General features: G+C 39.7%; 1 protein-coding gene across 1 annotated transcript in view; it reads right to left on the bottom strand.

Annotated features, from left to right (window-relative positions):
• Positions 1 to 25902, bottom strand: part of C7 (complement C7) — a 62446-nt gene that overhangs the window by 10087 nt on the left and 26457 nt on the right. Inside the window, exons 9-15 of the mRNA XM_042261487.2 lie at positions 24861 to 24974; positions 17626 to 17792; positions 14030 to 14258; positions 13053 to 13224; positions 10796 to 10883; positions 8254 to 8386; positions 5660 to 5851 (exon numbers count right to left, since the gene is read on the bottom strand). Coding sequence (XP_042117421.2) covers positions 5660 to 5851; positions 8254 to 8386; positions 10796 to 10883; positions 13053 to 13224; positions 14030 to 14258; positions 17626 to 17792; positions 24861 to 24974 — 1095 coding nt within the window. The remainder of the gene's footprint in view (positions 1 to 5659; positions 5852 to 8253; positions 8387 to 10795; positions 10884 to 13052; positions 13225 to 14029; positions 14259 to 17625; positions 17793 to 24860; positions 24975 to 25902) is intronic.

The raw sequence follows: 25902 nt of genomic DNA, 5'->3' as shown, positions 1-25902 counted from the left end.
TCTCTCTCCCCCTCTCTCTCTCTCTCTCCCTCTCTCTCTCTTTCTCTGTCTCCCCCTCTCTGTCTGTCTCTCTGTCTCTCTGCCTTTCTCTCTCTGTCTCTCTGCCTCTCTCTCTGTCTCTCTGCCTCTCTCTCTGTCTCTCTCTCTCTCTCTCTCTCTCTCTCTCTCTCTCTCTCTCTCTCTCTCTCTCTCTCTCTCCCTGCTGTCTGTAAATCAGGATGTAAAGCTCTCAACTACTTCTCCACTTCTCCAGCACCATGCCTGCCTGGCTGCTGCTACATTCTTCACCATGATGATAATGAGCTAAAACTGTAATTCTTTCTTTTCCAAGAGTCGCTTTGGTCAGTGTCTCTTCAGAACAATACAACAGTAACTAAGACAAGAGCTATGGACCACCACAAACAGCAGTTTCTTTGTTTTCATCAACTAAGTTATGCCAATTGATGAAAAATGTGAAGACAGGGGAGGGTGTGTAGAATCTATATTTTGCAAAGTGTTCTGAGATCTAAAATGATTTTAAAGTAAAACGGTTTTCTACTTTTTGTGAGCATATATTTGGTTTGAATTAAAAATGTCTTCCATAAGCTCCTGTATTTGAGCCCTTGGTGGCACTGCCTAGGGAGGTTATAGAACCTTGCAAAGGTGCAGTCTTGCTGGAGGAGATACATCACTAGAGCTGGGCTTTGAGAATTTAGCCTGGCTCCACCTCCATTTCTCACTCTCTGTTTCCTGGATGCAGTTGTGATGCAATCAGCCAGCTTCTGTCTCCTGCCACCTGGTCCCATCACTCCCTCACCATTGTGGACTCTCCTTCTGGAACCAAATAAACTCTTTCTTCTGTAAATTGCTTTGGGTCATAGTATTTTATCAAAGCAACAGAAAAGTAACTAATCTACCTTATGAACTAACAGATTTCATTATGATATCTTCATTGATGCACATCATTGTACTTGGCTTATATGAAGCTCCCTGGTACTCTCTCTTATTGCCTTCTTCTTGTTCCCAGTCTTTCCTCTAAAGAGCTGTCTGCTCTGATAACAAATTCATTTAGTACTGTTGCTCTAATTTTTATTGTTGTTTGTACACAAGCACATATGTGTACAGTGTGTGTGTGTGTGTGTGTGTGTGTGTGTGTGTGTGTGTGTGTGTAGATCAGAGAACAACATTGAGAAGTAGGTGTGCTTCTTCCACCTGTTTTGGAGGCAAGGGTTCTTGTTTCACCACACACTCCAGATAGCTGACCTATGACCTTCTTTCTCACCATGTTACAGATGCTCACTGCTGTATCTGGCTCTTCACTTGGCTCTAAGGGTCAAACTCAAGTCATCATGCTTGTATAGCATGGGTTTCTACCTACTGAGCCACATGACCGATCCTCACATACGTATTTTTAAGCGTGCATTGTGCATATGATAGAAAAACATGTGTTTGTCTCATTCTGGTTATCATGATGCCCTCCAGCTCCATCATTTTCTTTCAAATGATGCAGTTTTGTTTCTCTTTGAGGCTGACAAAACTCCACTGTGTTTATATGCCACATTTTCTTCTTGTTCTAATTTTTAAATTTGTATTTAATATTTTTAAAGTATCAAACTTACACCTCATTCTCTCCCCTTGAATTCTTCTACTATCCTACACACACACACCTATTTCCTCCCAACTTCTTATGCTCTTCTTTCTTTTCTTAGCCCAGTGAGATGACACAGTGATGCTGATGTGTATGGGTGTTTGACCATCTACTGGGGCCTGGGTAGCCTCTCACAGGCTGCATTCCTGAAGAAAACTAACCCCACACACAGCAGTCATCCATTACCTAGCTCCTTAACTAGTGGTAGAACTTCATGACTTCCCTCCCCAGGCATGCTAGTTTCTTTCTAGTTTAATCTTATGTGGGTCTTGTGTACAATAAATCAAACTTTGTTCATTCATTCATCTGTTGGTACAAACCTAAGCTAATTCCATCTCTGCTGTTATAAATGCTGTAATAAATACAGATGTGCAGGCATTTATGTCCTGTGGTGACTTATATCCCATCGGGTAAGTAATGTCATTGGGATATATGTAGTTCTGTTTGTGATTGTTTGAGGCATCTCTGAATTGGTTTCCATAGTGATTGGACTAATCTACATTCCCATCAGTTGTGTGTAAGGGCTCCTTGCACTGCCAGAATTTGTTATTATTTGGTAAAAAATATTTTTAATTTTATTTGTTAAATCAAAACACATTTATATGCAATGGGCATAGATGACAGCTGTTCACCAGTAAGAGTGTACTTAATATTAGTTACCTGTGTATAAAAATGATTAAAATAGTAAATCTTATGATATGTATAGCTTAGCAAAATATTTAGTCATTTAAAGATCTAGTACTTCATTCACTTACCTATTACTCAACTGATATTTGTGTTTGTATGTGTGTGGAATATGTATGTGTTTGTGTGCTTAGCACAACTTCTAAAGGATTGAATATTCAAAGACCTAGTACCTTATTCACTTATTATTTAATATTGTGTGTGTAGTGGTGGTGGTGGTGGTGGTGGTAGTGGTGGTGGTGTGTGTGTTGTATGTGTGTTGGTGTGTGTGGGTAGTGGTTAGCTGTTCTGGCTTTGACCTTGAAGTGCAGCCCCTAGAGAGGGAGCAGGTAACTGCTTTATGCCTATGACCTTGAAGTACATCCCCCTGGGGCATGGTCTCTTAGGACCCTTAAGAACTGAGATACAGCCGGGCGGTGGTGGCCCACGCCTTTAATCCCAGCACTCGGGAGGCAGAGGCAGGCGGATCTTTGTGAGTTCGAGGCCAGCCTGGGCTACCAAGTGAGTTCCAGGAAAGGCGCAAAGCTACACGGAAAAACCCTGTCTCGAAAAACCAAAAAAAAAAAACAAAAACAAAAAACAAAAAGACCTGAAATGCATGTGGTGTTCTCTCTCTCTCCCCTCTTGGATTTTGGATGCTGAGATGCAACAGGCAGAAGAACAGTGTGGATCATAGTTTGGCTTTCCAGGACCCTATGATAAATCTCTCATGCTGTAGTGAGTTTTAGCCCTAATAAATTTCTTGCCCTTTAAGCAGACTCTGTGGATTTATCGCTTTGTGTGTGTGTGTGTGTGTATGTGTGTGTGTGTGTGTGTGTGTGTGTGTGTGTTAGAGATGTGTATGTGGTGGTGGTGGCAGTGGTGGCAGTGGTGGTGGTGGTGGTGTGTGTATGCGTATATGGAAGCTAGAGATCAATGTCAGGATGTCTCCCTCTATCACTCTCCACCTTATTTTTGAGACAAGGTGTCTCTTTGAACCTGGAGTTCGCCATTTTGGCTAGACTGGCCAACCAGCCAGCTATCAGCATCCACCTGTCCCCATGCCCTTGGTGCTGGGATTAAAGATACACTCCACAATGCCCAGCTTGCATCTGAAAGGTGGAGATCTGAACTAGGGTCCTCAAGCATATGCAGCAAATACCACACCCACTGAGCCATATCCCCACCCCCATACACAACCAGCATTTTAAAGCACTAACTTTGAAAGCTGATAAACATAGGAATTTTTGTTTGCTATAGGTCTGTCTTCAGTGCAGTTATTATTGTGATCTACATAGTCAGAAAAATGCACAAGTCCATAAAACATCCTTAATTAGAACCAACCATAATACCATTGTCTACTGAGTGGGGAAAAAAAAACATACTAAATTATACTATAAAGTGACAGAAGCAGGCATTTCAGAAAAACAACTACCTAATTTCCTTGGAAACCAAAGTAAATCCTCATTAAGTATATATTGTTCTCTTTCATTTTAGGATCACAGGTGCAGGTGTGTTACTTTACACAACTCTATGCTGCAGGGAACATAGAAGACAGTAATTGTTTTCTGATGTGTTCAGGAAAGAGTTCACATTAGAGCTAATGTGGAAGGCGCTCCGTTAGTCCACTCTGCTCCTCTCTACTGGCCAGGCATCACCACAGTCCACATCTAATTCAGTGGATCAGGGCTCCAAGGAGCCTGTTCGTCTCAGCTGTAAGCATCTCATTCACTTAACTGTAGTCATTATAGAATCCAGTGCTTCATCCTCATAAGAACAGACAGATTTTAACACTGAATCAAAGTTTTGATACTAAAGAAATATTACATAGACTAGCATGCACATGCGCTTTCCTTCTTTCCTGGTTATAACTGTTAAAAGCATCTTTCCTGGCTGGAGAGACAGCGCAGCAGTTAAAAGTACTTGCTGTTCTTGCTCAGTTCCTGCACCCACATAACCTCTCACAACTGTCTTTAACTCCAATTCCAGGGCATCCGGTGCTCTCTTTTGGACTCTGCAAGCCTTGAGCATACACACAGTGCACTTACATACATGCAGGCAAAATATACATGCAAACAAAATAAAAACAAATTCATCTTTTTAAATTATTAAATAAAAATATATTTACATTTATTAATATACAATCAAACAATAAATATGTTTTTGAAAACATATTTGGCCCATTTAAAAACCTCTGAAAATACATAATTTTGTCTTTCTAAATTGTTTTTCCTGTCTTAGGTGTTTGTTTGTTTGTTGGTTGGTTGGTTTGTTTGTTGAGACAGGGTCTCTTTATACAGCTCTGGCTGTCCTGAAACTCACTATGGAGACAAGGCTGGCCTCAAACTCACAAAGATCTGCCTGCCTCTGCCTCTGAGTATTGGGATTAAAGATGTGCACAACAACACACAGTTTATCTTAGGTTCTTAAAAGAATATTCACATGTGACTAATGTTTAGAATACTAGATTGCTGGATTTCCACTACCAAGAAATCACCCACAACTCCCATACCCCCCACCCCCAGCTAAAAGCCAAGGGACTGAGACTGAGCTCAAAGACCCCCAAAGTAGATAGCTGACTCCAACCCCAGGAGCCAGTGGTTACAGAGACAACAGGTCTGCAATCACAAGGCTTGTCTAAGAAAAACAGCTAACTTCCCCAATTCTGCCCCTAACAGGCCCCTCATGCCTCTTTCCTGTCCTTAGCTACAAAAACATCAGCCTAAAGCCTGGATTCTGCATCTCTTGAACTCTGGTCATTGAGTGATTGGGTCCTGTGCTTTGATCATGGGGTGGCCAGAATTAGAGACGCCACCTCTCTGGTATTAAATAAAACAGGCTCTAACTACTGAGCTCATCTAAATTCTCATCTTTTATTTCTTCCTGAAAATGTAGATCTTACTTAGCCTTACAAAGAGTAGCTTCCCACCCTACAAGACTTCTCTTTGAATATAATGTCTACTTTGTAGTGTTAAATATAAATGCTTTATACATTTTCAACTTTAATATCAATAAACTCTGAGAGTCCAGAAATAAAGCATTCAAAATTGAAAATAAATGTTCATCCTAACTCTGAGCTTAGGAAATCAGAAGAAAACCAAACATCCGCTTTCAAAAAGCCTTCATTTTCTTGGTACTCTAACAGATATAAAGCTATTCTTCCCTATGGAGGACTGAAGTTCAGTGCAGCAACCTCTCCTGCCCCTGTCTATTCTAACCTCTAACGAGTCTACACATTGACCTCATTCTCCTAGGGAGCCAGATGGCGACAATGATGCACTGTGACACAGTGCCATGAAGGTCACCATAAGGACTCTCACCCTGTCTGAGCACAGGTGGTGGCATTGAAGACACACAGAGGCCACTCACCTTTTTGCACACACTGGGTGTTCTTCATCTCAGGACTCCATTTAAGGCTGGAGCCGCAGAGGAACGCTGAAGGACCTTCTATGGACATGCCACCTGCACAGGAGAGGGTCACCTTCTCACCGACCGTGTAAAGGGGTTTCTGGGGGTGAATCTGCATGCCATTCATCAGTACAGGTAGAGCACAGGCAATTTCTGAAGATAAAGCAGAACAGAATGCAAGGGTCACCGCTTTCCTAAATAACCTTTTTAAAGACAGCCTTGGGGTGTGCTGATATACATGCTCTGACTTTTCATAGCAGAGGACAAGCAGGGAAAACAGAGAGTCTCCTCAGAGGGTGCTGCAAAAGGCACACTCCATGGTGTCTGACACGTAATTGACCAATGAATGAGTGAAGACAAAACAGCCATCATCTCCTTCCCCTGCCCTCAAAGCAATGTGACAACCCAGAATGAACAAGCCTACAAATAGAGCCCCAAAGCCCAGGCTGCTGCTAAAAGCAGACTTCACAGCTGCCACTTATCTCTGTAGTGAGGTGATGTCCCACCAGAATTTCCCCAAGAGCTCTACTCATTTGCATATCATTAACTCTAATTAGATATGTCACTATCTAAAAATTCAAAGCAGCACCTTTCACCTTGCAGCCATAAAAGTGTGCAATGTTCTGTGTTTTTCCCATCTCAAACCTTCCCTTACTGGCATTCATTAGTCCAGATCTATTTAAAAATAAAACAGCAGGAAAAAAAATGAAAAATATGTATATAGTTAGGAAGAGCAAGTCAGAAATCATGACTGAAAACAAAAGTCTTTGCAAAGTCCCTCATGGATTTTGGACAATAGTATACAACATTGCTATGTTTCAGCACTGTCTTTATCAGAAGATTCAGTCATTCATTTATTCAAACACAGTATTTATCATTATTGAGTGACTATTTTGCCAAATATGTTGTGTACTGGTGGAACAAGGCTAAGCATTAGTCACATGATGTGCCTTCCAAATCTGGCACTGAGTGTGTTTCTGGCATGATACATCTGCCAGATCTATTACAAGAATGTCCTTCAGCTCTCTCCCACCAAGACAAACAGGAAAGTTGCACAAGAGTAAAAGAAAAATGTTTCTGAGAATCAGAGAGTTGTCAAAAGAGTAGAGATTTGAAGGTCTAGGATTCCAGACAGAGGAGAAATCTGAGGTAGTGGTTACAGATTTGGTAATGCTTTTCTCCTTAAGGTATTTGTAAATTTGAAAAACTAAAACAAAATCAAAATAAGAACACGGTAAAGAACAAACTAAGGAGAGAATTGCAGTTCAGGGTTAAAATGTTTAAGGAGACCGCAAGAAAGTCACAGGGGAGAGGATCCGGGGCTCCAGTATTGTCAAAAAGGGGGGGATACCCAGGTAGAAAGTCCTACTTTTCATTGAGATCACTTAGTGGCTAGACACCATTGGAATTAAGGTTAACCAGTCATAAAGCAGCTTCATTCTTGACCAGATAGAAAACTCATCTTCTCCAAAGATGTCATCAAAGCCTCAAATTGTTCTTAAAGTTTTTCATGTGTAGAGTGGCATTTGTTCAGAACTAATCTAACATTTAAAACCGTATGAATGACCAAAATGTGTCCACTAAAAATACAAGAGATGCAAAGAATGAATTAACAGTTATGTGCCTTTAAAAAGCTGCAACTACTTTGTTGGGAAATCTAAATGATGTCAAGTATAGTGTCTCATGCCTGTGAACTCAACACTTGGGGGGCTGAGGCAAGAGGATTTCCATTAGTGTGGTCAAGTGAATTCCACAACAGCATGAGCAATTGAGTGAAATTTTGCCTCAAAACAAACAAACAAACAAACAAACAAAATAAAAACAAGCAAAAACCTAAATGACAAAATGGAAATTTTCTGCAAAACATTAGAAAATATCAGGGTGGTGCTGGCACATGTCTTTAATCCCAGCACTCAGGAAGCAGAGACAAGCAGATCTCCAAGTTTGAAGCCAGCTTGGTCAACAGAGTAAGTTCCCGGACAGCCAGAGCTACACAGAGAAACCCTGTCTTGGAAAACAAAACAAAACAGAACAGAACAAAAAAATGGAAAATATAAATAGCAGAAAAACATATTAACAGTTCAATTGAATTCTTAAAAGACTATACCACAATTACACAGAAAATTCATGAGTGAAAGATAAATCCATATAAATACTTAACATGAAAAGCAAAGCAAAGAATACGAAGTATTATAGATACAGAGACATGAGTACCAGCATCCATCTCTCTCTGCTTCCTGGCTGTGGATGCTATGGGAGCAACCACCCAATCTCCCTCTGCCAAGGCTTCCTCATCATGATGGACCTTCCCTGTGAACTGTCTTTATTTCCTTAAGTTGTTTTGATCTGGTATTTTTGTCAGAGTGGTGAGAAAAATAACTAATGCAGGCTCCTGTTAGCTTTTCAGGAGAAGGAGGTGAGGTGCTGATGACGTAAAGCTGATGACAATTTGCTCTATAGTATTGGGGTTAACATGAGTGGTTATTTATCCTGATCCACTTTCTTCTTTATCATTCTGTCATCTTAGGATATATGCTACAACCAAGACTGCTCACTCTGACAATGCATTTCTCCAACAAGCCACTGTAAATCTTCTCCACATCTGGCCACAGGATCTCCAATAAGGGAATACCCTTCCTTGCAAGCATATACTATGTTTTTCCCAACAGGAAACATGGTACCTTCATCCTAAACAAAGATAAAAAATGGAGAAAGGTTGAGTTGGCCTATTTCTCATTAACAAACTGTTTCTTTAGGTTTATTTGGCCTGCAAATCATAATTAACTTTAATTACCTATCAAACAATTGATTTAGAAAATCAATATAAAGCATTTTCCCCTGTAAGGGTCTATTCAACAACACTAGTACCACTATTGACTGAAATAAAGCCATAAATGCCAACATATCATAAATGTATAGATTGCTCCCAAAATACCAAGTGCTGCACTAAGTAAGCATTTCACTAAAATCACTTTAGTGAACACCATTATAATAATTCCCTTCCCTTATACACTTGCAGGAAAAGGCAGTTTGCCACCACATTTTGGAAGTAGTTTTTTCCTTAGTTCTTCATGTAAAGGGGGTATATTCTATTCATTGACAACACTACCTAGTCAATGTCAGCATAACAGAAATTATTCTCAATATCTTCATGAAAGTCTTTCAGATTGATGACATTTTGTCAGCTCATGGTTGGTTTTGCTTTCTGAGGTAGTCTCACTGTGCCTCTCAGGCTAACCTGGAATTCATTAAGGAGCCCTAGTTGGCCTCAAACTCAGAACCTCACCCCTCCAACTCCCAAGTGCTGGGATTACAGGCATGCACCCCCACACCTAGCTCATTGATGACTTCTGAAAAACTATGATGTTGATCTTCTCCCACTCTTCACTATAGTTATGGAAACACTGCTTTGAATGGATTACACATTTTATTAGCCTATAATGTTGGGAGGTAAGTCGTCATAATAAAGCAAGGAATTTCAAATCCCAGCCTAGGAGGGAATAATTGCCCTCATTTGGAGTTCTTGCTTCCTTTCTTTTCTTTCTGGTTCTCTGCCCCCAGGGAAATGCTGAAGAAATACAGGCCTGGGAAGTGGTCTGGAGATGGCATCTCACCCAGCTCTACTCTAGGAAATAGAACCCCAATTTCCCCATGCCTCGTTATCATTGCCAGACATACTACTGCAGGCTTGGTCTGCCTCCTTCATAGATGCTAATGGGAAACAATGGGGAAGGTACATGTCAGTTACTGACTGTAGGCCCTCGGCCTTCTTCTACTTTGCAAGAGGGACTTCATGATGAGGAAGTTTGACTCAACACCATCCAAACATTGCTATATAAAAACCACTTAGAGAAATTAAAAAAGAAGATTCCCAGGCTCCACCCCCAACCTACTGAACAGAAAGGGTTGGAGGATGGGAATCAAGCAGCAATCTCTATTTTACAGTTCCCTGAGTGACCTATGTAGACATTCTGAAACAGTGTTTAAAAATGTTGGCTCCTAAAAAAGCAGAAGAGCTTCATGGATTGCTAAGATGAATGAGTTTACACTATATTGCTCTCTAAACATGTTTTATTTAAAGCCCAGAGATCATGGGGAGTGTGTAGAACATTCTACCACTTTCTTCTACCTCATCCTCTTCTTCCTCTGCCTCTTCACTTTCTCAACAGTATATACATTTGTGGAAACAGTATATACATCTAAGAAAACTCTCATTTTTGTGAGCTTAAGGACCTAGAATTTAAAAATCAAAATGTCTCATGAAGAAGGTAAAGCTGGCAGCATGGAGGGCATCCTTATGAAGCGATATCTCTTATGTGAGCCATGAAGAGATGCCATTGAACTTTGGACTCAAAGCTCAATCATCAGAAAAACTGGGACCCGAACTAAATATGAGCATCGCAATGCCGGTGACATCACTAGATCAACCAATGGAAGATGACCAGGGTCCTTTTATAAGCATAAAAATTGGTAAAAGTGTGACAACCTATATCTCATCAGATGGTGGTTAAAAAAGTATCTCTTTAGGTAAATAAAATGCTTCATGATGAAATTTTTTAAGAAAAGCCTTTTTTGATGAAAAGAATAAAGAAAATTCTTTAATCTTAAGAATTTGAGGCCGGGCGTTGGTGGCGCACGCCTTTAATCCCAGCACTCGGGAGGCAGAGGCAGGCGGATCTCTGTGAGTTCGAGGCCAGCCTGGGCTACCAAGTGAGTTCCAGGAAAGGCGCAAAGCTACACAGAGAAACCCTGTCTCGAAAAACCAAAAAAAAAAAAAAAAAAAGAATTTGTGTGTACATTCATACTTAGTAACATTGATGTTGACTAGCCCTCTGGCATGATGGTATCTCTAATTTATCAGGGTATGTCAGTATTGACATCCCAAACCATTGAAGGAATGCTACCTTCTACAAAATTTGAATCTCCTTGGGCTAAAGAGGAAATGCCACAGATGAAGTCCCCCACTACTGAAGTTAAAATGCACATATAAAATATTTTACCACTATTTCACCATGGAGAAGGAGATAGGTTATGGCCAAGTAAAGAGATATAAGTTATAATATTTATAAAAGAAAAAGATATCTTTTCATAACCAACTTGAACAAATCCATCTTTTAAAACAGGGGGTGATGGGCAGAATCCTTTTGGAACCAAAGACAAATGAAAGCAATGTGGCTCAATTAATCTGGAAAAAAAAAAGAAATAAACAGAAATCAACATGATTGGTTTCCAGAATTTAGTTGATATATTACATTAAATTTTTCATTTCTATCTGAAGGTATGCAAGTAGAAAGTACAAGAACATAGATATATATATATATATTTGTTATTCTCAGAACCAAATATGTGACCACACTATACTTTTTTAAATACCTTGAGCATAAACTCAATCTAGCAAAAGACAGTGATTTAATATCTACAGGATTCATAGTATGAGAAGCAAGCAGGAAGCAAGATGATACTCTTTAGTATTCAAGATGATAAAATGCATCTACATTATGCTATTTCTGGAGTCTATCTGTCTGTCTCAGATATCACTGTGCCTCCTGATGTTGGGTTCTGAAATCCTTTTATCACGAAAGTAATTCTACTTGGTGAAAGAATATCAAGTCTAAAAGGAGCAGAGATTCTTAATGCCACATCACCAGTGCTATTCCTGAAAATTTACCATCACCAGGATCAGCCCAACAGGAGATTCTAATTATGATAATGACAATGGAGACATCCATCTTTAAACAGTAATTGTCCATACTGCCTCTGTGATCATTATACCACCAATCCTGTCCAATGAGTGAAATCTGAGCGAGAGGAACACAAGTAGGCTATGACACTTCCTTCTCAGCCAAATTCCTCATCTTTTGCAACACCACAAGGAAACCAGAAATGTGAAGTGATGATCAAAATTTTCCTCTTTCTGATGATCAGGAGGATACATTCCCTCGTTGGAGCAACAACAACCAAAAAGAACAGGGAGAGAATGAGGAGGAGATTATTTACATGTTTCCTTTAGAATGCTCCCCTCTCTCTGGCTTTACATATAAGGGTTTGTTATTCCTCCATTGAATAGATTTAATTTAGTGTAAAAGGGAGGGAAATGGGCCCCCTCAGGCAGAGAACCGTTTCCACCCACTCATCCTCTTGGAGGTACATGTGCCTTCTTTTCTCACTATAACTCATTGTCCTTTGGCTTCCTCACCGATACTGGCTATTGTTATTTTACAAGGCATGAAAGACAGCCTATGTCCTTATCTATCACATTCCTAAACACCTTGTTTCTTTCTTTAACTCACATGACCTTCAAATTATCTTACTGGAAGATTTTTTTGTCTAGTTTCTGAACTTTGGAAAATGCCACAAATGGACCAACCAATGCACTTTTGGAGATTTTAGATAGGTCCACTGCAAAAGTACCTCCAAATATCAGTTTAAGCAGCATGGCTTTTCTTTCTTTTTTTTTTCTTCCTTCACTCTTTACTCTTCCATTTTTCTCCTCTGAGAAGCTAATGAGATTTATAGCTCACTCACTCTAGGAGTGTTTCTTTTAAACCCTAATAAAATTGTCTTCATGCTTAGAAAAATGAAGTAATTTTGCCACAGGAGGGAAAAAGACCTGGGCACGGTGACACAAACTGCTCTTGGGACATAGAAACAGGAAGATCAGGAGTACAGGGTCACCCTCGGTCACTTAGTGATTTTGAGGACAGCCTGGGCTACACGAAACCCTGTCCCAATGAAGTGAATAAATAATTATATTCAAATAATTCTGGCATAGGGGTACAGTTGAGTCAAGAAAGCTGAGAGAGCTTCTGCATGATCCCAGCCAATGTAAAGTTAGTGTCAGATCACCACCAGACCAGCCTGGCAAAATACCATCCATCTAAAGTGTCTGGCTTTGTGATTGACCCAGAGAACAAGAAAATAGGAGGCAGTGGTGTAGCTGAAAGTCAACCCATTTAGTGAAGATTTCCATGTGCCTGTGCCAGCCACTTTTACATGCTTGATCTCATTTAGCGCGTGTATTTTGTTATCGGCTTACCTGCAACTATTATTCTGATTTTAGAGGTCTATCAAGTGACTTGCTCAAGACTACACAGCAAGTAGGGAGCAAACCCATGGGCCTACTCCACTTCCTAGCCCTGTATACTCCCTGATGTCTGGAAAACCTGAAGCTAACAGCCAGTGTTATTGGCCATGACAGGCGTCCCTCCTTTGTTGACTCCAGTGCTAAGGGACAAAGCGAACAGTGATAAAAATCACGACTCCACGTCTCATCATCTAAGAGCAGCTATCGTCAACCTCATGCTCACTGCACAGTATACTTTAAGTAACTGCCAAAAGGTCTGATCTCCATTACCGCAAGTTCTCCAAGTCCTGGTCTTCACACTCCCTGCTTTCAGTTGTTTCTCCAATACAGGCCTTGCCACCCGCACTGGGACGGGGATTATTGCATTCTCGACTCCTTGATTTCTTCCCTTGAACACAGGGGCCCCAAGAAGACCAACAGTTCCAACCTCCATCAACCCCTCCTGTAATATAAGAAAAGAGGCTCTGGACTGCTGGAGAACAAGACTTCAGACCTTAATGCTGGGCTTGCTGCTTAATGTGTTTACTGGGGGAGGGGAATAACAGCTTTTTGAGAGATTTGCAAAGGGCATATTGTAAGATCTTGCAGTGGCTGGGTGTGAATCCAGGGATGGTATTCTATTAGTTCACAGTCTTGGACAAGTCACTCAAACTTCTTGTTCCTTTGTTATTCTCCAAGTACCTCCTAATGTTCTCTAGTGGGTTTTACAACAGCCAGAAAGGCTCTCCTTCTGACTTAAAGTATCCATATCCAGCCTGATGTAGAGAATTTGTATTCCAATCCCTACCAGCGAAGGATGTTTCCACTTTGACAGATAATTGAAACCCCACCTGCCTATTGAAAAATATTGACTAAAGGTACACAATAAAAAATTGTGTTATGCTCCAAAGAGCTTGCCATCAGAAAGGCTAGGCAGGAGATAGAAGCTCCCAAAGAGCTGTTTTAAAACAAAGCCTTGTGAGATAACGATGAAAAAAGATGGAAGATATTCTAAACATAATTCTATTCTATAGAGAATGAGAGCATGAGGGGTCAAAACCAGAATGGTGTTTTTAATTCAGATGAGTTAAAAAGAGAAAGCAAAGGACCTTAACCTCAACAGCTATAACGCGGCGATGGAAAACCGAGGGAATCCGCGTGCAAGCACAAGTTCACTTCTGCAAACACGAAGCAGTGCATGCTGAGGGCCAAGGAGAGGTCCCTTTTCAGTGTGCCCCTCATGATGAGTGAAAACCCATTACGCTGACCTGCTTGATCGCCGACGAGGACTCCTTGCTCACACGCCATACCAAATGTGTATGGTTTGCAGTGGCACTGACACTGTGTCCCCACGACAGTAGCGAGGCCACCATTCTGGCAAGGCTGGCAATGGCAAGGGTCGAATTCATCCAGGTACTCCTCAAGAGCCCGCTTCAGATGCAGTCTCTTCACAGAGGCACAGGGCACTTCCTTGACCAGCTCGTACAATGGCGTCAGCTACCAAGGAAAGACATCGGTCGGTTCTCAGAGCTCTGGGTGAGACTGTGTTTTTTATCATATGCATATGCAATCCCACTGGAACAAAAGGAAAAGGCCCTCTTGCTTTCATTATAGCTGCTCCTATAGCACATATATCTCAAGATCCTTAACACAGTCGCCAAAGCAAGACTAGAATCAAATCCTACCCAGGCTGCTTCTTCCTGTTCACATGCACCTATGATAAAGCAATAAAGGGCTCTCTCCATCTCTCTCTCTCTCTCTCTCTCTCTCTCTCTCTCTCTCTCTCTCTCTCTCTCTCTCTCTCTCTCTCTCTCTCTCGTATGTGTGTGTGTGTGTGTGTATGTGTATGTGCCTGTGTGTACGTGTCTGTGTGTCTGTGAATGAATGTTAACGTATATTCAAGTGCCCACAGAAGCAAGAAGAACATGTCAGATCTCTTGGAGCTGAAATTAGTTACAGGCAGTTGTGAGTCTTCCAACATGAGTGGCAGGAACCAAAATGGGGTCCCCCAGAAGAGCAGCAAGTGCTCCTAACCGAACAGCCATCTCTCCAGCTCCCTGTGACACAGTTTAGTTTATAAATCATGTACAGCATAGAATTAACAATAATAATAATAAAATGAAACTTGTGAATTGACTATTTCTGGATTTTCTATCAGACATCTTCAGATCATGAAATTAAGGAAGGTGAAAATGCTGATACAATTGTTTCTTGTTGAAAGTTTAAAAAAAAAGTAATGCACCCTCCTTGCAACAAAATCTCCACAAACCTAGGAAAATTTAGAACAGATAGGGGAAGAATAGTGTTTACAGCTTGAGCATGCATTAAATTAAAAAAACAAAAAGTCAAAGAACATTCATTGTCTAGCTAATGGAAGACTGTTTCAAAGACAATGCGTTTTCACCTCCACAGAGTACAGAAGAAAAGGAATTGTGCTTAAATTACAGCAAGGAAGCAAGTATAATTACACTTAGAATTAAATTTCCCCACTCAGAGATGTAATATCTCTCTCCTGGAGACCAAGACCCTCTCCTGAAGAAATGCCTTAAAGCAGGGAGACAGTATTACTTTGTGTTTGGTTTTTTCAGAAGAAAAGCAACTTTGAAATCAAGGGTGTGGTGGCTAAATTTTAACAGCAAGACTTATGTGGAAACATGCTTTCCCGGAAGCAAGAAGGCTCTGCTTTATAACAGGTGCTAAAATTTCCTACACACTGTTGTGATGGCTACATTCAGATTACTACAGTGATGTCGCCAAGGACTGGACTGGACAGCCAATCTCTTCTGATCAATAGCCTTCAATGGTCATAATGCTGGATGGTGTCTGTTCTTTCATTATTCCTTTCCTGCCCAACCAGGAAGTTGCCTCATAGTCCCTTGTGGAAAAGGATGTAGTTAAGGCTGTAAAAAATGTCTGCTTTCCTCTCATCAGCACTTTCATTGCTAAAGAATATTTGGGACAGTGAAAATGGCCCATTCTGAATACTAAAAGGTGGCACCCTCTGAGATCTTTCCTGGGAATGCTATCTTCCTATTTGAGGTAAATAAGTGCAGTATGTTATGGATACTTGAAGTGCTAGTGTAGATATGTTGTTGTTGTTGTTGTTGTTGTTATTATTATTATATAAAGTATGTACATATCTCTTAATTGCTTATATTAGACATCATCTTGGATACTGACTACCATAAAGAAAATAGATCATACAATCAGTTCTACCAAAATGTTTCTTTAGAAAATGTGGATTTGCTGTATTGAGGTTGATATGTTAGAGGACAACATGAGCATTTTGCCAATTCTGTGTTTTCTTATGTGCAGTTGTATCCACAAGATGCACAGAGTGAGTGAGCACAGACCCTTGCTGCTCAGAAACACACGTGATGTACATGCGCACACAGCTCAGACATCCATGTTTGTTCACCTACTGTATTATAAACCGTGTACATCCATCCATCTGGTGAACTGTCTACCAGATTTCTGATTGTTCTTCTTCATGTGATCTAACACATTATAACACTTCCAGCACCCAGGAAGCTTCAGGGTTTTCTAGACATTGTGCCTCATTTATGACAGCATTGATGCATTTATTAATAATTTAACATGTATAAAACCTTGTGTCCATTGTTATCAATGCCAGCTTTTTTAAGCATCACAGCTAGCTTTGAGTGTTGTGGCCCTAACCCCCCTTTCCAGTATGATCTTTGGTCTTCACTGTACATGTTTACATAACTCAGTGGGGCTGGAGGTTTTTTCAGGGGGTAGGGTTCTCTGTTTTTATTTTGTTGTTGTTTGGAATATATACATTATGTTATAAAATAAAAATCACTTTTGTGGTAAAACACCCTCAGCTCTGCCTGTCATTTGGTGCTGTTGTTATTTGTGGGACTCTGGAGCCCATCACCTATGACACAGGAAGAGAAGTAATCCGACTGACAGATGTAACAGCAAGTGAGTCTATATGCCTTACTCTGGGACAATCTGTAACCCCTCTGAATTAAAAACCAAAGAAAATATGATCAAGGGCCTGGCAAGACGACTTGGCAGATAAAGGTACTTGCCTGGTGAGCCTGAAAACCTGAGTTCAGTCCTCAGAACCCACGCAAAGGGGGAAGGGGAGAAGGGACTGCACAAAGTTGTCTACGGGTCTCCCCCAGCATACAACGGCACGTGTGAGCCCACACACATACCGTGGTGGTTTGAAAGAAGATGCCCCCCCAAAGGGAGTGGCACTCTTAGGAGGTGTAGCTTTGTTAAAATAGGTATGACTTTATTGGAGGAAGTGCGTCACTGTGGAGGCGGGCTTTGAGGTCTCATATATGCTCAACATACCACCCAGCGCCTCAGTTCACTTCCTGTTGCTGGCAAGATACAGGACTTTCAGCTACTTCTCCAGCACCATGTCTGTCTGCATGCTGCCATGTTCCACCATGATGATAATGAACTAAATCTCTGAAAATGTAAGCCACCCCATTAAATGTTTTCCCTTATAAGAGTTGTTGTGATCATGGTGTCTCTTCACAGCAAGAGAAATCCTAAGACACATAGATCATGCACATACACTTATAATAAATCAAAGAAAGTAACTTTTTAAAGAAAACATAATCATATTTAGGGCAAAAGTTAAAATACAAATTCCCTCATTAATTTGCCTTGGGTTCACAGGACTCTGAGCTTTACTGCTGATCTACGAACTAACCACATCTTCTGTTTCTTATCATGTATGCATTCATTTTACTATATAAAGCATAATTGAGATGCAGGAAATGCTAATTGCAGCCAATTCTATTTAATCACCTTGATGTAATCTCATTTCCCAACACAAATAAACATGACTGCTCCCCACTGCTTCAAGCAGAGCATTACATACCTTTTGTTTTATGACTTGAGGAAGACTGGTTACAGATTCAGCCCAGGAAGAGTACCTCTGTCTGTTTCCAGCAGGATTATCCAGCTCCAGGTAACTAAGGTCAGCTACAAAGCCAGGACCTCCACCTCTGATAAATGGCTCTCCTTGAAGCTTACTGCCCTGGGTTCCTACACAGCAAGAAACAAGTGAAATAAGTCAGCCTAAGTCAGTATGCACAGATAAAACAAAATTAATGAGGTAAAAGTGCAAAGTGTGTCAAATGTTTTTTTTTAAAAAAAAAAAAAAAAAAAAAACTCCCTCAAACTGTGTGGCATCTTGAAAAAAGCAAAACCTAAAGACAATAGAATGATGGACAGGCAGAACACACAGAGGATTTTTAGAGAAGTTAAAACATTCTGCACAACACTACAATGATTATTATCCATCAAGACATATTTGAGAAGATCCATAAAATATACAACACTAAGAGCAAACCCTAATGTCAATTAGTATGATATGAAAAGATAATATGTCTATGTAGATTCATCAGTTTTAACAATTTCTTCACCATAGTAGGAGATGTGGCTAGTGTGAGAAGTTTAGGGACAGGAAGTATATGGCAGATCTTTATATTTTCCTCTTGCTTGTGCTGTGACTTTCAATGAACATAAATAATAAGATTGAAAAGAAAAGGGGGTGGCTGGGGATATAGTTTAGCTGATAGAGCGTTTTCTAACCCTTGGGAAACCCTAAACTCACACCTACACTATGCAAAGCTAGTTACGGGAGCGAGCACTGGCCTATAACCTCAACATTCACTCAACAAGTAGAGAGGATCAGAAGTTCAAGGTCACCCTCTACTACATAAAAAGTTGACCGTCTTCCTGGGATACATGAGACCCTATCTAAGTGATGATGATGGTGATGATGATGACGACAACGATGATGATGAATGATGGTGAAGAAAAAGATAATGTTCATGGACTGATATAGAATATATTCTAAACTACTGCTAGTTTTAAATGCCTTAGTTCAATAAGAATATCAGATATGCTTTGCAAAAGAATATCATGAGAAAAAGCATACTTATATTAAAAGATGAAGTATCATGAAGGTGAAATTTACTTTCAAATAATTCCATGAATAACATAAGCATTTTAAATGCATGATCATTGATGCTGCTAAGTAACTTGCCAATATTATAAATATTTAAGTATATGTGTGGCAAAATGTCAACACAATAATTGTTTCATATAGGTAATAGGTATGTAAACAACTACAATGATTCTTATATTTTCTGTATATGAAATTCATTACAATAAAATATTGAAGAAAAACCACAGCCCTAGGTCTAGCATATTAACAATTTTTTAAAAGCTGCTAATTAACAGGAATACATTACCTAAAACATGGGAAGTGTTCTGAAAAGTTTGAATACTAATTGAATTCCTATTTTCCATTTTTGTGCCTCATAATTTTAGGCGTATTTTTATCTCCACTTATAATTGGTCCTTACAAAGGTCACAACTAGACATATTTAATCTTACAGATCACATTTTGAGTGATTTCCATTTCCCTTCTTGTAACAGTCCAAATTCTGCAATTTTGTCAAATGAACACAGTGTACTTTTATAATGAGAAATTATGAAAGCCTGGTATTTTTAATAAATTATCTGAGTGCCTCCTCATTTTCATTGTTAATTCTGGTTTGATATGCAAATAGTAGCCTTTTTAATGCAGTATCTCACAAGTCTAAACCCTGAGCTAACGAATCACCACTGGCTGCGGGGGGGGGGGGGGGGGCGTACCTGTGGGTTTCTGAGCTCAAGCAAGATTTATAAGAGAATATCTGGGGGAGTTGAGAGATAGCTCAGTGGTTAAGAGCACTGACAGCTCTTCCAGAGACCCAGGTTCAATTCCCAGCACCCACATGCAGTTCACAACTGTCTGTAACTCCAAGATCTGGTACTCTCACACAGACATACATGCAGGCAAAATGCCAATGCAAATAGAATAAAAATAAATAATCATTATTACAAGAAAGAGAATCTGAGGGAAAAATGCCTTGGAATCTACGTTTTCCCCTCCTTCCCCCAAGTGATACTTGTAAGCATGAAAGATTGGGACTCGTTGCGTTATTGACACACCAGGTTAAGATGAGCAGACTCTACAGAACTGGTGCAATTTTTAAGCTTATGTGCTCTGCCTCCAGACCCCATGAACCCTCTGCTCTGGCAAACTCATTCCCCCGAGAAAGCATCGCAAGTGCAGCAATGAAGAACACAATTCCATGTATTCACATCTGTAGCAAGCTTTCTTGTCAGACTATCTTTGAATCTCCAGCCTGCAAAAAATGACCCAGAGACTTATTAATTATGAAAGTATGGCCTTCGCTTAAGCTTTTTCTCAACTAGTTCTTATAACTTAAATTAACTCATATTTTTTAATCTACAACTCACATGTGGTTCGTTACCTCATCTCCATGCTGCCCATCCTGCTTCCTCTGTGTCTAGCTGGCCACTCTGCCTTTCTTCTTCCCAGAATACTCTTTGTCCCCAAACGTGTCACCTAACCTCTTCCTGTCTAGCTATTGGCCATTCAGCTCTTTATTAAACCAATCAGAAGGCACCTTAGGTAGAGCTACATCTTTAGAGTGTAAACAAATATTCCACAACATACATCTCATGTTCTTGCTAGCTGTGATCTTGGGTGATCAGTGTGCCTGTGAGTAGAATGGAAATATAAATTCTAAGTATCATAGGAAGAGTACATTGGTTAGCTTTTGTAAATCATTTTAAATTGTTCTGAAAGAAAATAAGTTCTATGTGTTTATTATATGCAAACTAAAATCAGTGAGCAGCTTTCTGTTGCTAGCACAGTGGACGCCTGTCAACATCTTCCCAGAGCTTCCCTATCCACCTCTGCATCCAGGGGGTTATTTTTCAAAGTCATTCAAGAGGGAATTGAGGCGGATAGTGGGAGGGCCTGAAGGGAGACAACATGGAAAGAATTGGAAGGGAAATGATGTAATTATTCTTTAGTTATATTTTTTAATTTATAAAAACTGTTCTCCATTAACCACATCAATTCCCTTGAACTGCATATTTTTCTTGGCTGTGTTACTGCCATATCCTTAGTGCCCAACACCTCCCCAAGGATCCTTCACTTGGGATCTTTCAGTACTTCCTCACTGAATACTACAGCAGCCTAAGTCAGCCTTCACTCATATTTCTACCCTCATCCCCAAACGACTGAAGTTCTAATACTGCCAAGTCCACCACGATAGAAAAGGCACTAGCATCTTGTTTCCATCCATGTGGCAAAACTCCTTCCTTTTATGGAAAATAAGCTTTAATCTCCACACTCAAGAGATGCTTTTTTCTGTTCTTGTCTAACTTGAGTTCTTTCTAGCTCTTTACTGCTGAATTCTCATTCCTTTACTTTTCTTCTCATCCATTTATCACCTTAAGGGGTCATTTGTACTCTGTTCCTCCTCCCTCTCTACAACTATACCCATGTAAACCTTCACTTAATTACTCCTGCTTTAATTGTTTTGATGACACCCAGAATAAAATTGAAATTCCTTAACACCATGCCTATATAATCTATATCAGCTGATCTACATAACACTAACAGCAAAGTAGTAGGGTACAAAATTAACACAAAAAAATCAGTAGCTCTGCTATATACAAAAGACAGATAGACCCAGAAAAAATCAGGGAAAAATCACCTTTCACAATAACCTCAAAAAAATAAACTATCTTGTGATAACTCTAAGTAAGCAAGAGAAAGACTCATATAGTAAAAACTTAAGATATTGAAGAAAGAAATTGAAAAAGACACAAGAAGATAAAAAGAACTCCTATGATCATGGATTGGTAGGAATAATATTGTGAGAACAGCCATTCTACCAAAAGTAAACTACAGATTCAATACAGTCCCTATTAAATTCTAACAATCTCCCATTTACTATGAAAACACACACACACACACACACACACACACACACACACACACACACACACACATAAAAAAAAAAATCCTGAAAGAACTTCAGGAGGAGTAGCCATCTAAGATTTCAAGTTGTATTACAGAGCTATAATAATAAAAATGGCATGATATTGCATGAAAACTAACACTTTGATCAACATAATAGAATTGAAGATCTAGACATAATTCCACACACCTCTGTATACCTGATTTTTTTTTTTCAAAAAGAAGCCAAGATCAGGGATCTCAGCATACGATCAAATACCATGAATCTGAAAGAAGAGTACATGGAGAATAGCCTTGAACTCATTGGCACAGGAGATGACTTTCCGAACAGAATACCAATAGCACAGGTACTAAGATCAGTAATTAATAAATGGGACCTCATGAAACTGAAAAGCTTCTGTTCAGCAAAGGACACTATCATTCATACAAAGTGACAGTCTACAGAATAGGAGAAGATCGTTATCAATTACACATCTGATAGAGGATTAATATCCAAAGTATATGAAGAACTTTTTTAAAAAATGAACATCAAAAAAAACAAGTCAATTTAAAAATGGTGTACAGAACTAAGCAGAGAATTATTAAAAATGAAATAATAATGGCGGAGAAACACTTAAAGAAATGTTCAACATCCTTAAGCATGAGATGAAATTTAGATGAAATGAAAATTAAAACTACTTTGGGATTTTATCCTAACCCAGCCAAAATGACCAAGATCAATTTTAAAAAATGTTTTTAAAAACTCATGTTCGTGATGATAACCACTCATCCATTGCCCGTGGAAGCATAAACTTGTACACCCACTATGAAAATGGGTGTTGTGGTTCCTCAGGGAGCTAAGAATAGATCTACCTTAAGATCCAGGTATACTACTCTTTCACTTATATCCAAAGGACTCAATACCTCTACTCAATAGAGAGATACTTGTTCATCCATGTTCATTGCTACTGTGTTCATAATAGCCAGAAACTAGAAACAAACTAGATGTTCATCAACAGATGAATGGACAATGAAAATGTGACACATTTACATAATGGAGTATTATTCAGCTGTTAAGAAAAATTAAATTTACATGTAAATGGATAGAGCTAGAAAAATCATCCTAAATGAGATAACCTAGAGTCCAAAAGATAAATACCACATGTTTTTTCTCACATGTGGATGTTCCCGGGTGTGCTACAACCTGAATAATCACAAAGCTTAGGTGCTTAATTAGGGACCAGAAGAGAGCAGAGGATCTCCCAAGGAAAGGGAAATAGAATATAGCATTATGGAGAGATAAAGAAGAAACTAGAATAAAATTATTAAACAGGGAGGGGTATGATAAAGAGGGGAATACAGGGAGGTACAAACACCAGAGGCCATTTGGAAAAACGTGTGGAAATCTACTATTATTGAAGCTTCCTAAAATATATATATATGAAAGGAATATAAATGGAATCACCAAATAATAGGGGACAGCATACCCCAACTAGACATCTTATGTCACTCAGTAACAGCTCCAGCTCCAGGAATGAGTTATATCTTGTTGAGTTATTGGCCAAAGGGGCCCCATAGAACCTCCAAACATCACAAGCTATTGCCAAGGCTATTGGCTGCTCTCCACAACGATGCTGAGGCCTCATTGCTGAGTACAACACTTACTTATGTCATGAGCATGTTGAGCATGGAGAAGTCGAACTGCTGCCTAAGTAGAAGCTTCACCCCTCCTGACTAGCACTCATTGTGGCAGAAGGTACTCTGTAGACTACTGAAGGAGGAAGGTAATCATCAATATTACCCAGCTACAAACCTTTCCACCTACAACAGTGAACCACAAGGAAAATATATTGGAGCAGTAGTGCTACAAAGATTATAGAAGTAATCAACCACTCATTGGCTCACCCTGTGAGATGGAACCCATACCTGACACTGCTACAATGGCCAAGGACCCGAAACTAGACAGGTCCTTGGCCTAGGGGAAAACCTACTATTATGCTGCTAAAGGAAGATAGCAATAAAATGACTTGTAATGACATGCTGTTAAACACATAGAAAAGACATCGTTCAACCCTCATCAGAGAAGCTTCTTCTTGCAGTAGATGGGGATTAACACAGAGACCCACAACTGGACAGTGCACAGAAAGTAGCAGGCTTTGGAGAACTCAGCCCTAAGTGAAATGTCTTATCAAACTCCTCCCCTCAAGGCTCAGGGATCTATGAGGAAGAAGAAGTGGAAAGATTTAAGAGCAAGCAGTGATGGATAGATTCAAGGAAACAGTGTCTTCCAGACACAACAGGACTGTGAACAGATGATCTCACAAAGGTGTGGCAACATACACAAAATCTGCACAGGTTCTGGTCAGATGGGGTCCCATCAATGACATGAGAGTGGACGTGTGACATTCTGATTTTCTACAAAGATTAGAATATTACATACTATTATGTCTTCCATTAAGAATTAATTCAGCTGGGCCTGTCAATCACCTGGCCAAGAGACCATCCCTCAGGAAGGCTCATTCACATTAAGGCATGCCAAAGAGATAGGGGGAATAATTACCCCCTTGGTGAGATACTGTACTTTTGTTTCACAGACACTCTGTCTTTGGTGCAATCTCTTACATGGCCTCTCCTCTACAGCTCTGCTACGACTGCCTCTTTCCTTAGTCCCAACTCCAAAAAGTATAACTGCTCTTTTTTTCTCTTCTTTTCTATTTTTTTTCCTTCCTGATCCTGGCCAAAGACTAAGCATGTTTCCTCTGGCATTTTGGTACTTTCATGCTCTTTCTCTAAAACTATCCAAACCACACACTCATAAGGCATGGATTTCTCTCTTCCTTTTCTCCATAACCCTCCTCTAACATCTGGCAATTTAAGCTTGCCTTCCCTGTTGTTTTCTCTCAAAATCTAATAATATTGTCCACAAGCTTCCTAATCAGTCCATTTTTAAATTCTTTAATCAACAATACTAGGAATCTAAGGAGGCCCTAATTTCCCTGGTACCATATAGTATCCAACACGGGGGTCCCCAAATTTTCTGGTGACAGAAGGTTAATGTGAGCCCAGGGGTTCAAGTATAGATGAGTAACATAATAAGAACCTATTTCAAAAAAATAAAATAGTACAATAATAAAAAAATAAAACAAGACATAAAATTAACCAAATATATTTTTTAAGAGAACACCTGCTAACGATTAAATAGCCCTGGCGACCAAAACTTAATTAATTATAAGATGATCAAGGCTAAGCTATTAATGCAAATTGGACTCTTTCTCATTTACCTGAAGTTGCTTTAAAAGCTTCATCCAGTTCCTTGCATCTCTTTTCTGATGAGGATACAACAAAGAGCCACAAATTCGAAGAAGAACATTCTTTCCCCGTGTCTGATCCCAAATCTGGGAAGAAATGCAAAAGCCAAGGTTTAGTTTGTGTTCATTAAAGATGTTCTTTGGGGTGCAGCTGGGGGTGAAAGCAGGGATTAGAGGTGGTCCCCGGCTGTCTGTGGCGATTTACAAACTGTGAATCATTTCAAGTGCTCTCGAAGAGCAAACTTCAGAAAAGAGGGTACTGTAGTTTGTTCTTTTCCTCCTATTAGCTTTGGCCAAAGGGCAAGGGTGTGAAGAAATCCCAAGTAATTTTCACATAAATGAGTAGAGTGAGCAGAAACTGAATACTTGCATCCCTTACCTCACTCACGGTCAGTTTCTTAGAAATAAAACAAATAGATAAACACAGGAGTATGAAGGCTTCCTACTCACTTATGGAGATTCTAAAAGCTGAATTATGAGCCTCTACAAATTAATTCCTAAACTCCTGGCCCTACTCACTTGGCCTCTTGGTCAGTATCTGTGGTTCCTAAATGAAAGAAATTAGCAGCAAGATTGCCCTTTTTTGTAAGCAGTTTGGTCAGGGGTCCAAGCCTAAAAAAACAAAATGTCTACACACCGTGGTAGAACTGTAGTCAATGAGAATCAAGGCTTAACAGTAGATCTACCTAATCATTGAGCTGAGGAACTAAACCCAGAAAGCTCTGACTCATCAAGAATCTGTCCATCTCTTGATGGACATCTTGGCTGATCTCATATTTTAGTTATTATGAATATAATTAATGTTGTCTATAGTGAAAGCCTCTGCAGTATGCTGACTAAGAGTCTTTTGCTTATATAGCCGGGAGTGGTCTAGCTGGATCATATGGTAGGCCCATTTACAGTTTTTCAATACTGATTTCCATAGTAGTTGGATGAATTTATAGTCCTATCATCAGTTTGCAAGGGTTCTTTTCATCTGTATCCTCAACAATCTTTATTGTTTCCTTAATGACTA

Source organism: Peromyscus maniculatus, chromosome 15 (assembly GCF_049852395.1).
Source record: "Peromyscus maniculatus bairdii isolate BWxNUB_F1_BW_parent chromosome 15, HU_Pman_BW_mat_3.1, whole genome shotgun sequence".
Taxonomy (NCBI): domain Eukaryota; kingdom Metazoa; phylum Chordata; class Mammalia; order Rodentia; family Cricetidae; genus Peromyscus; species Peromyscus maniculatus.
The sequence above is the reverse complement of the archived record's forward strand: the minus strand, read 5'-3'. Positions and strand labels throughout refer to the sequence as shown.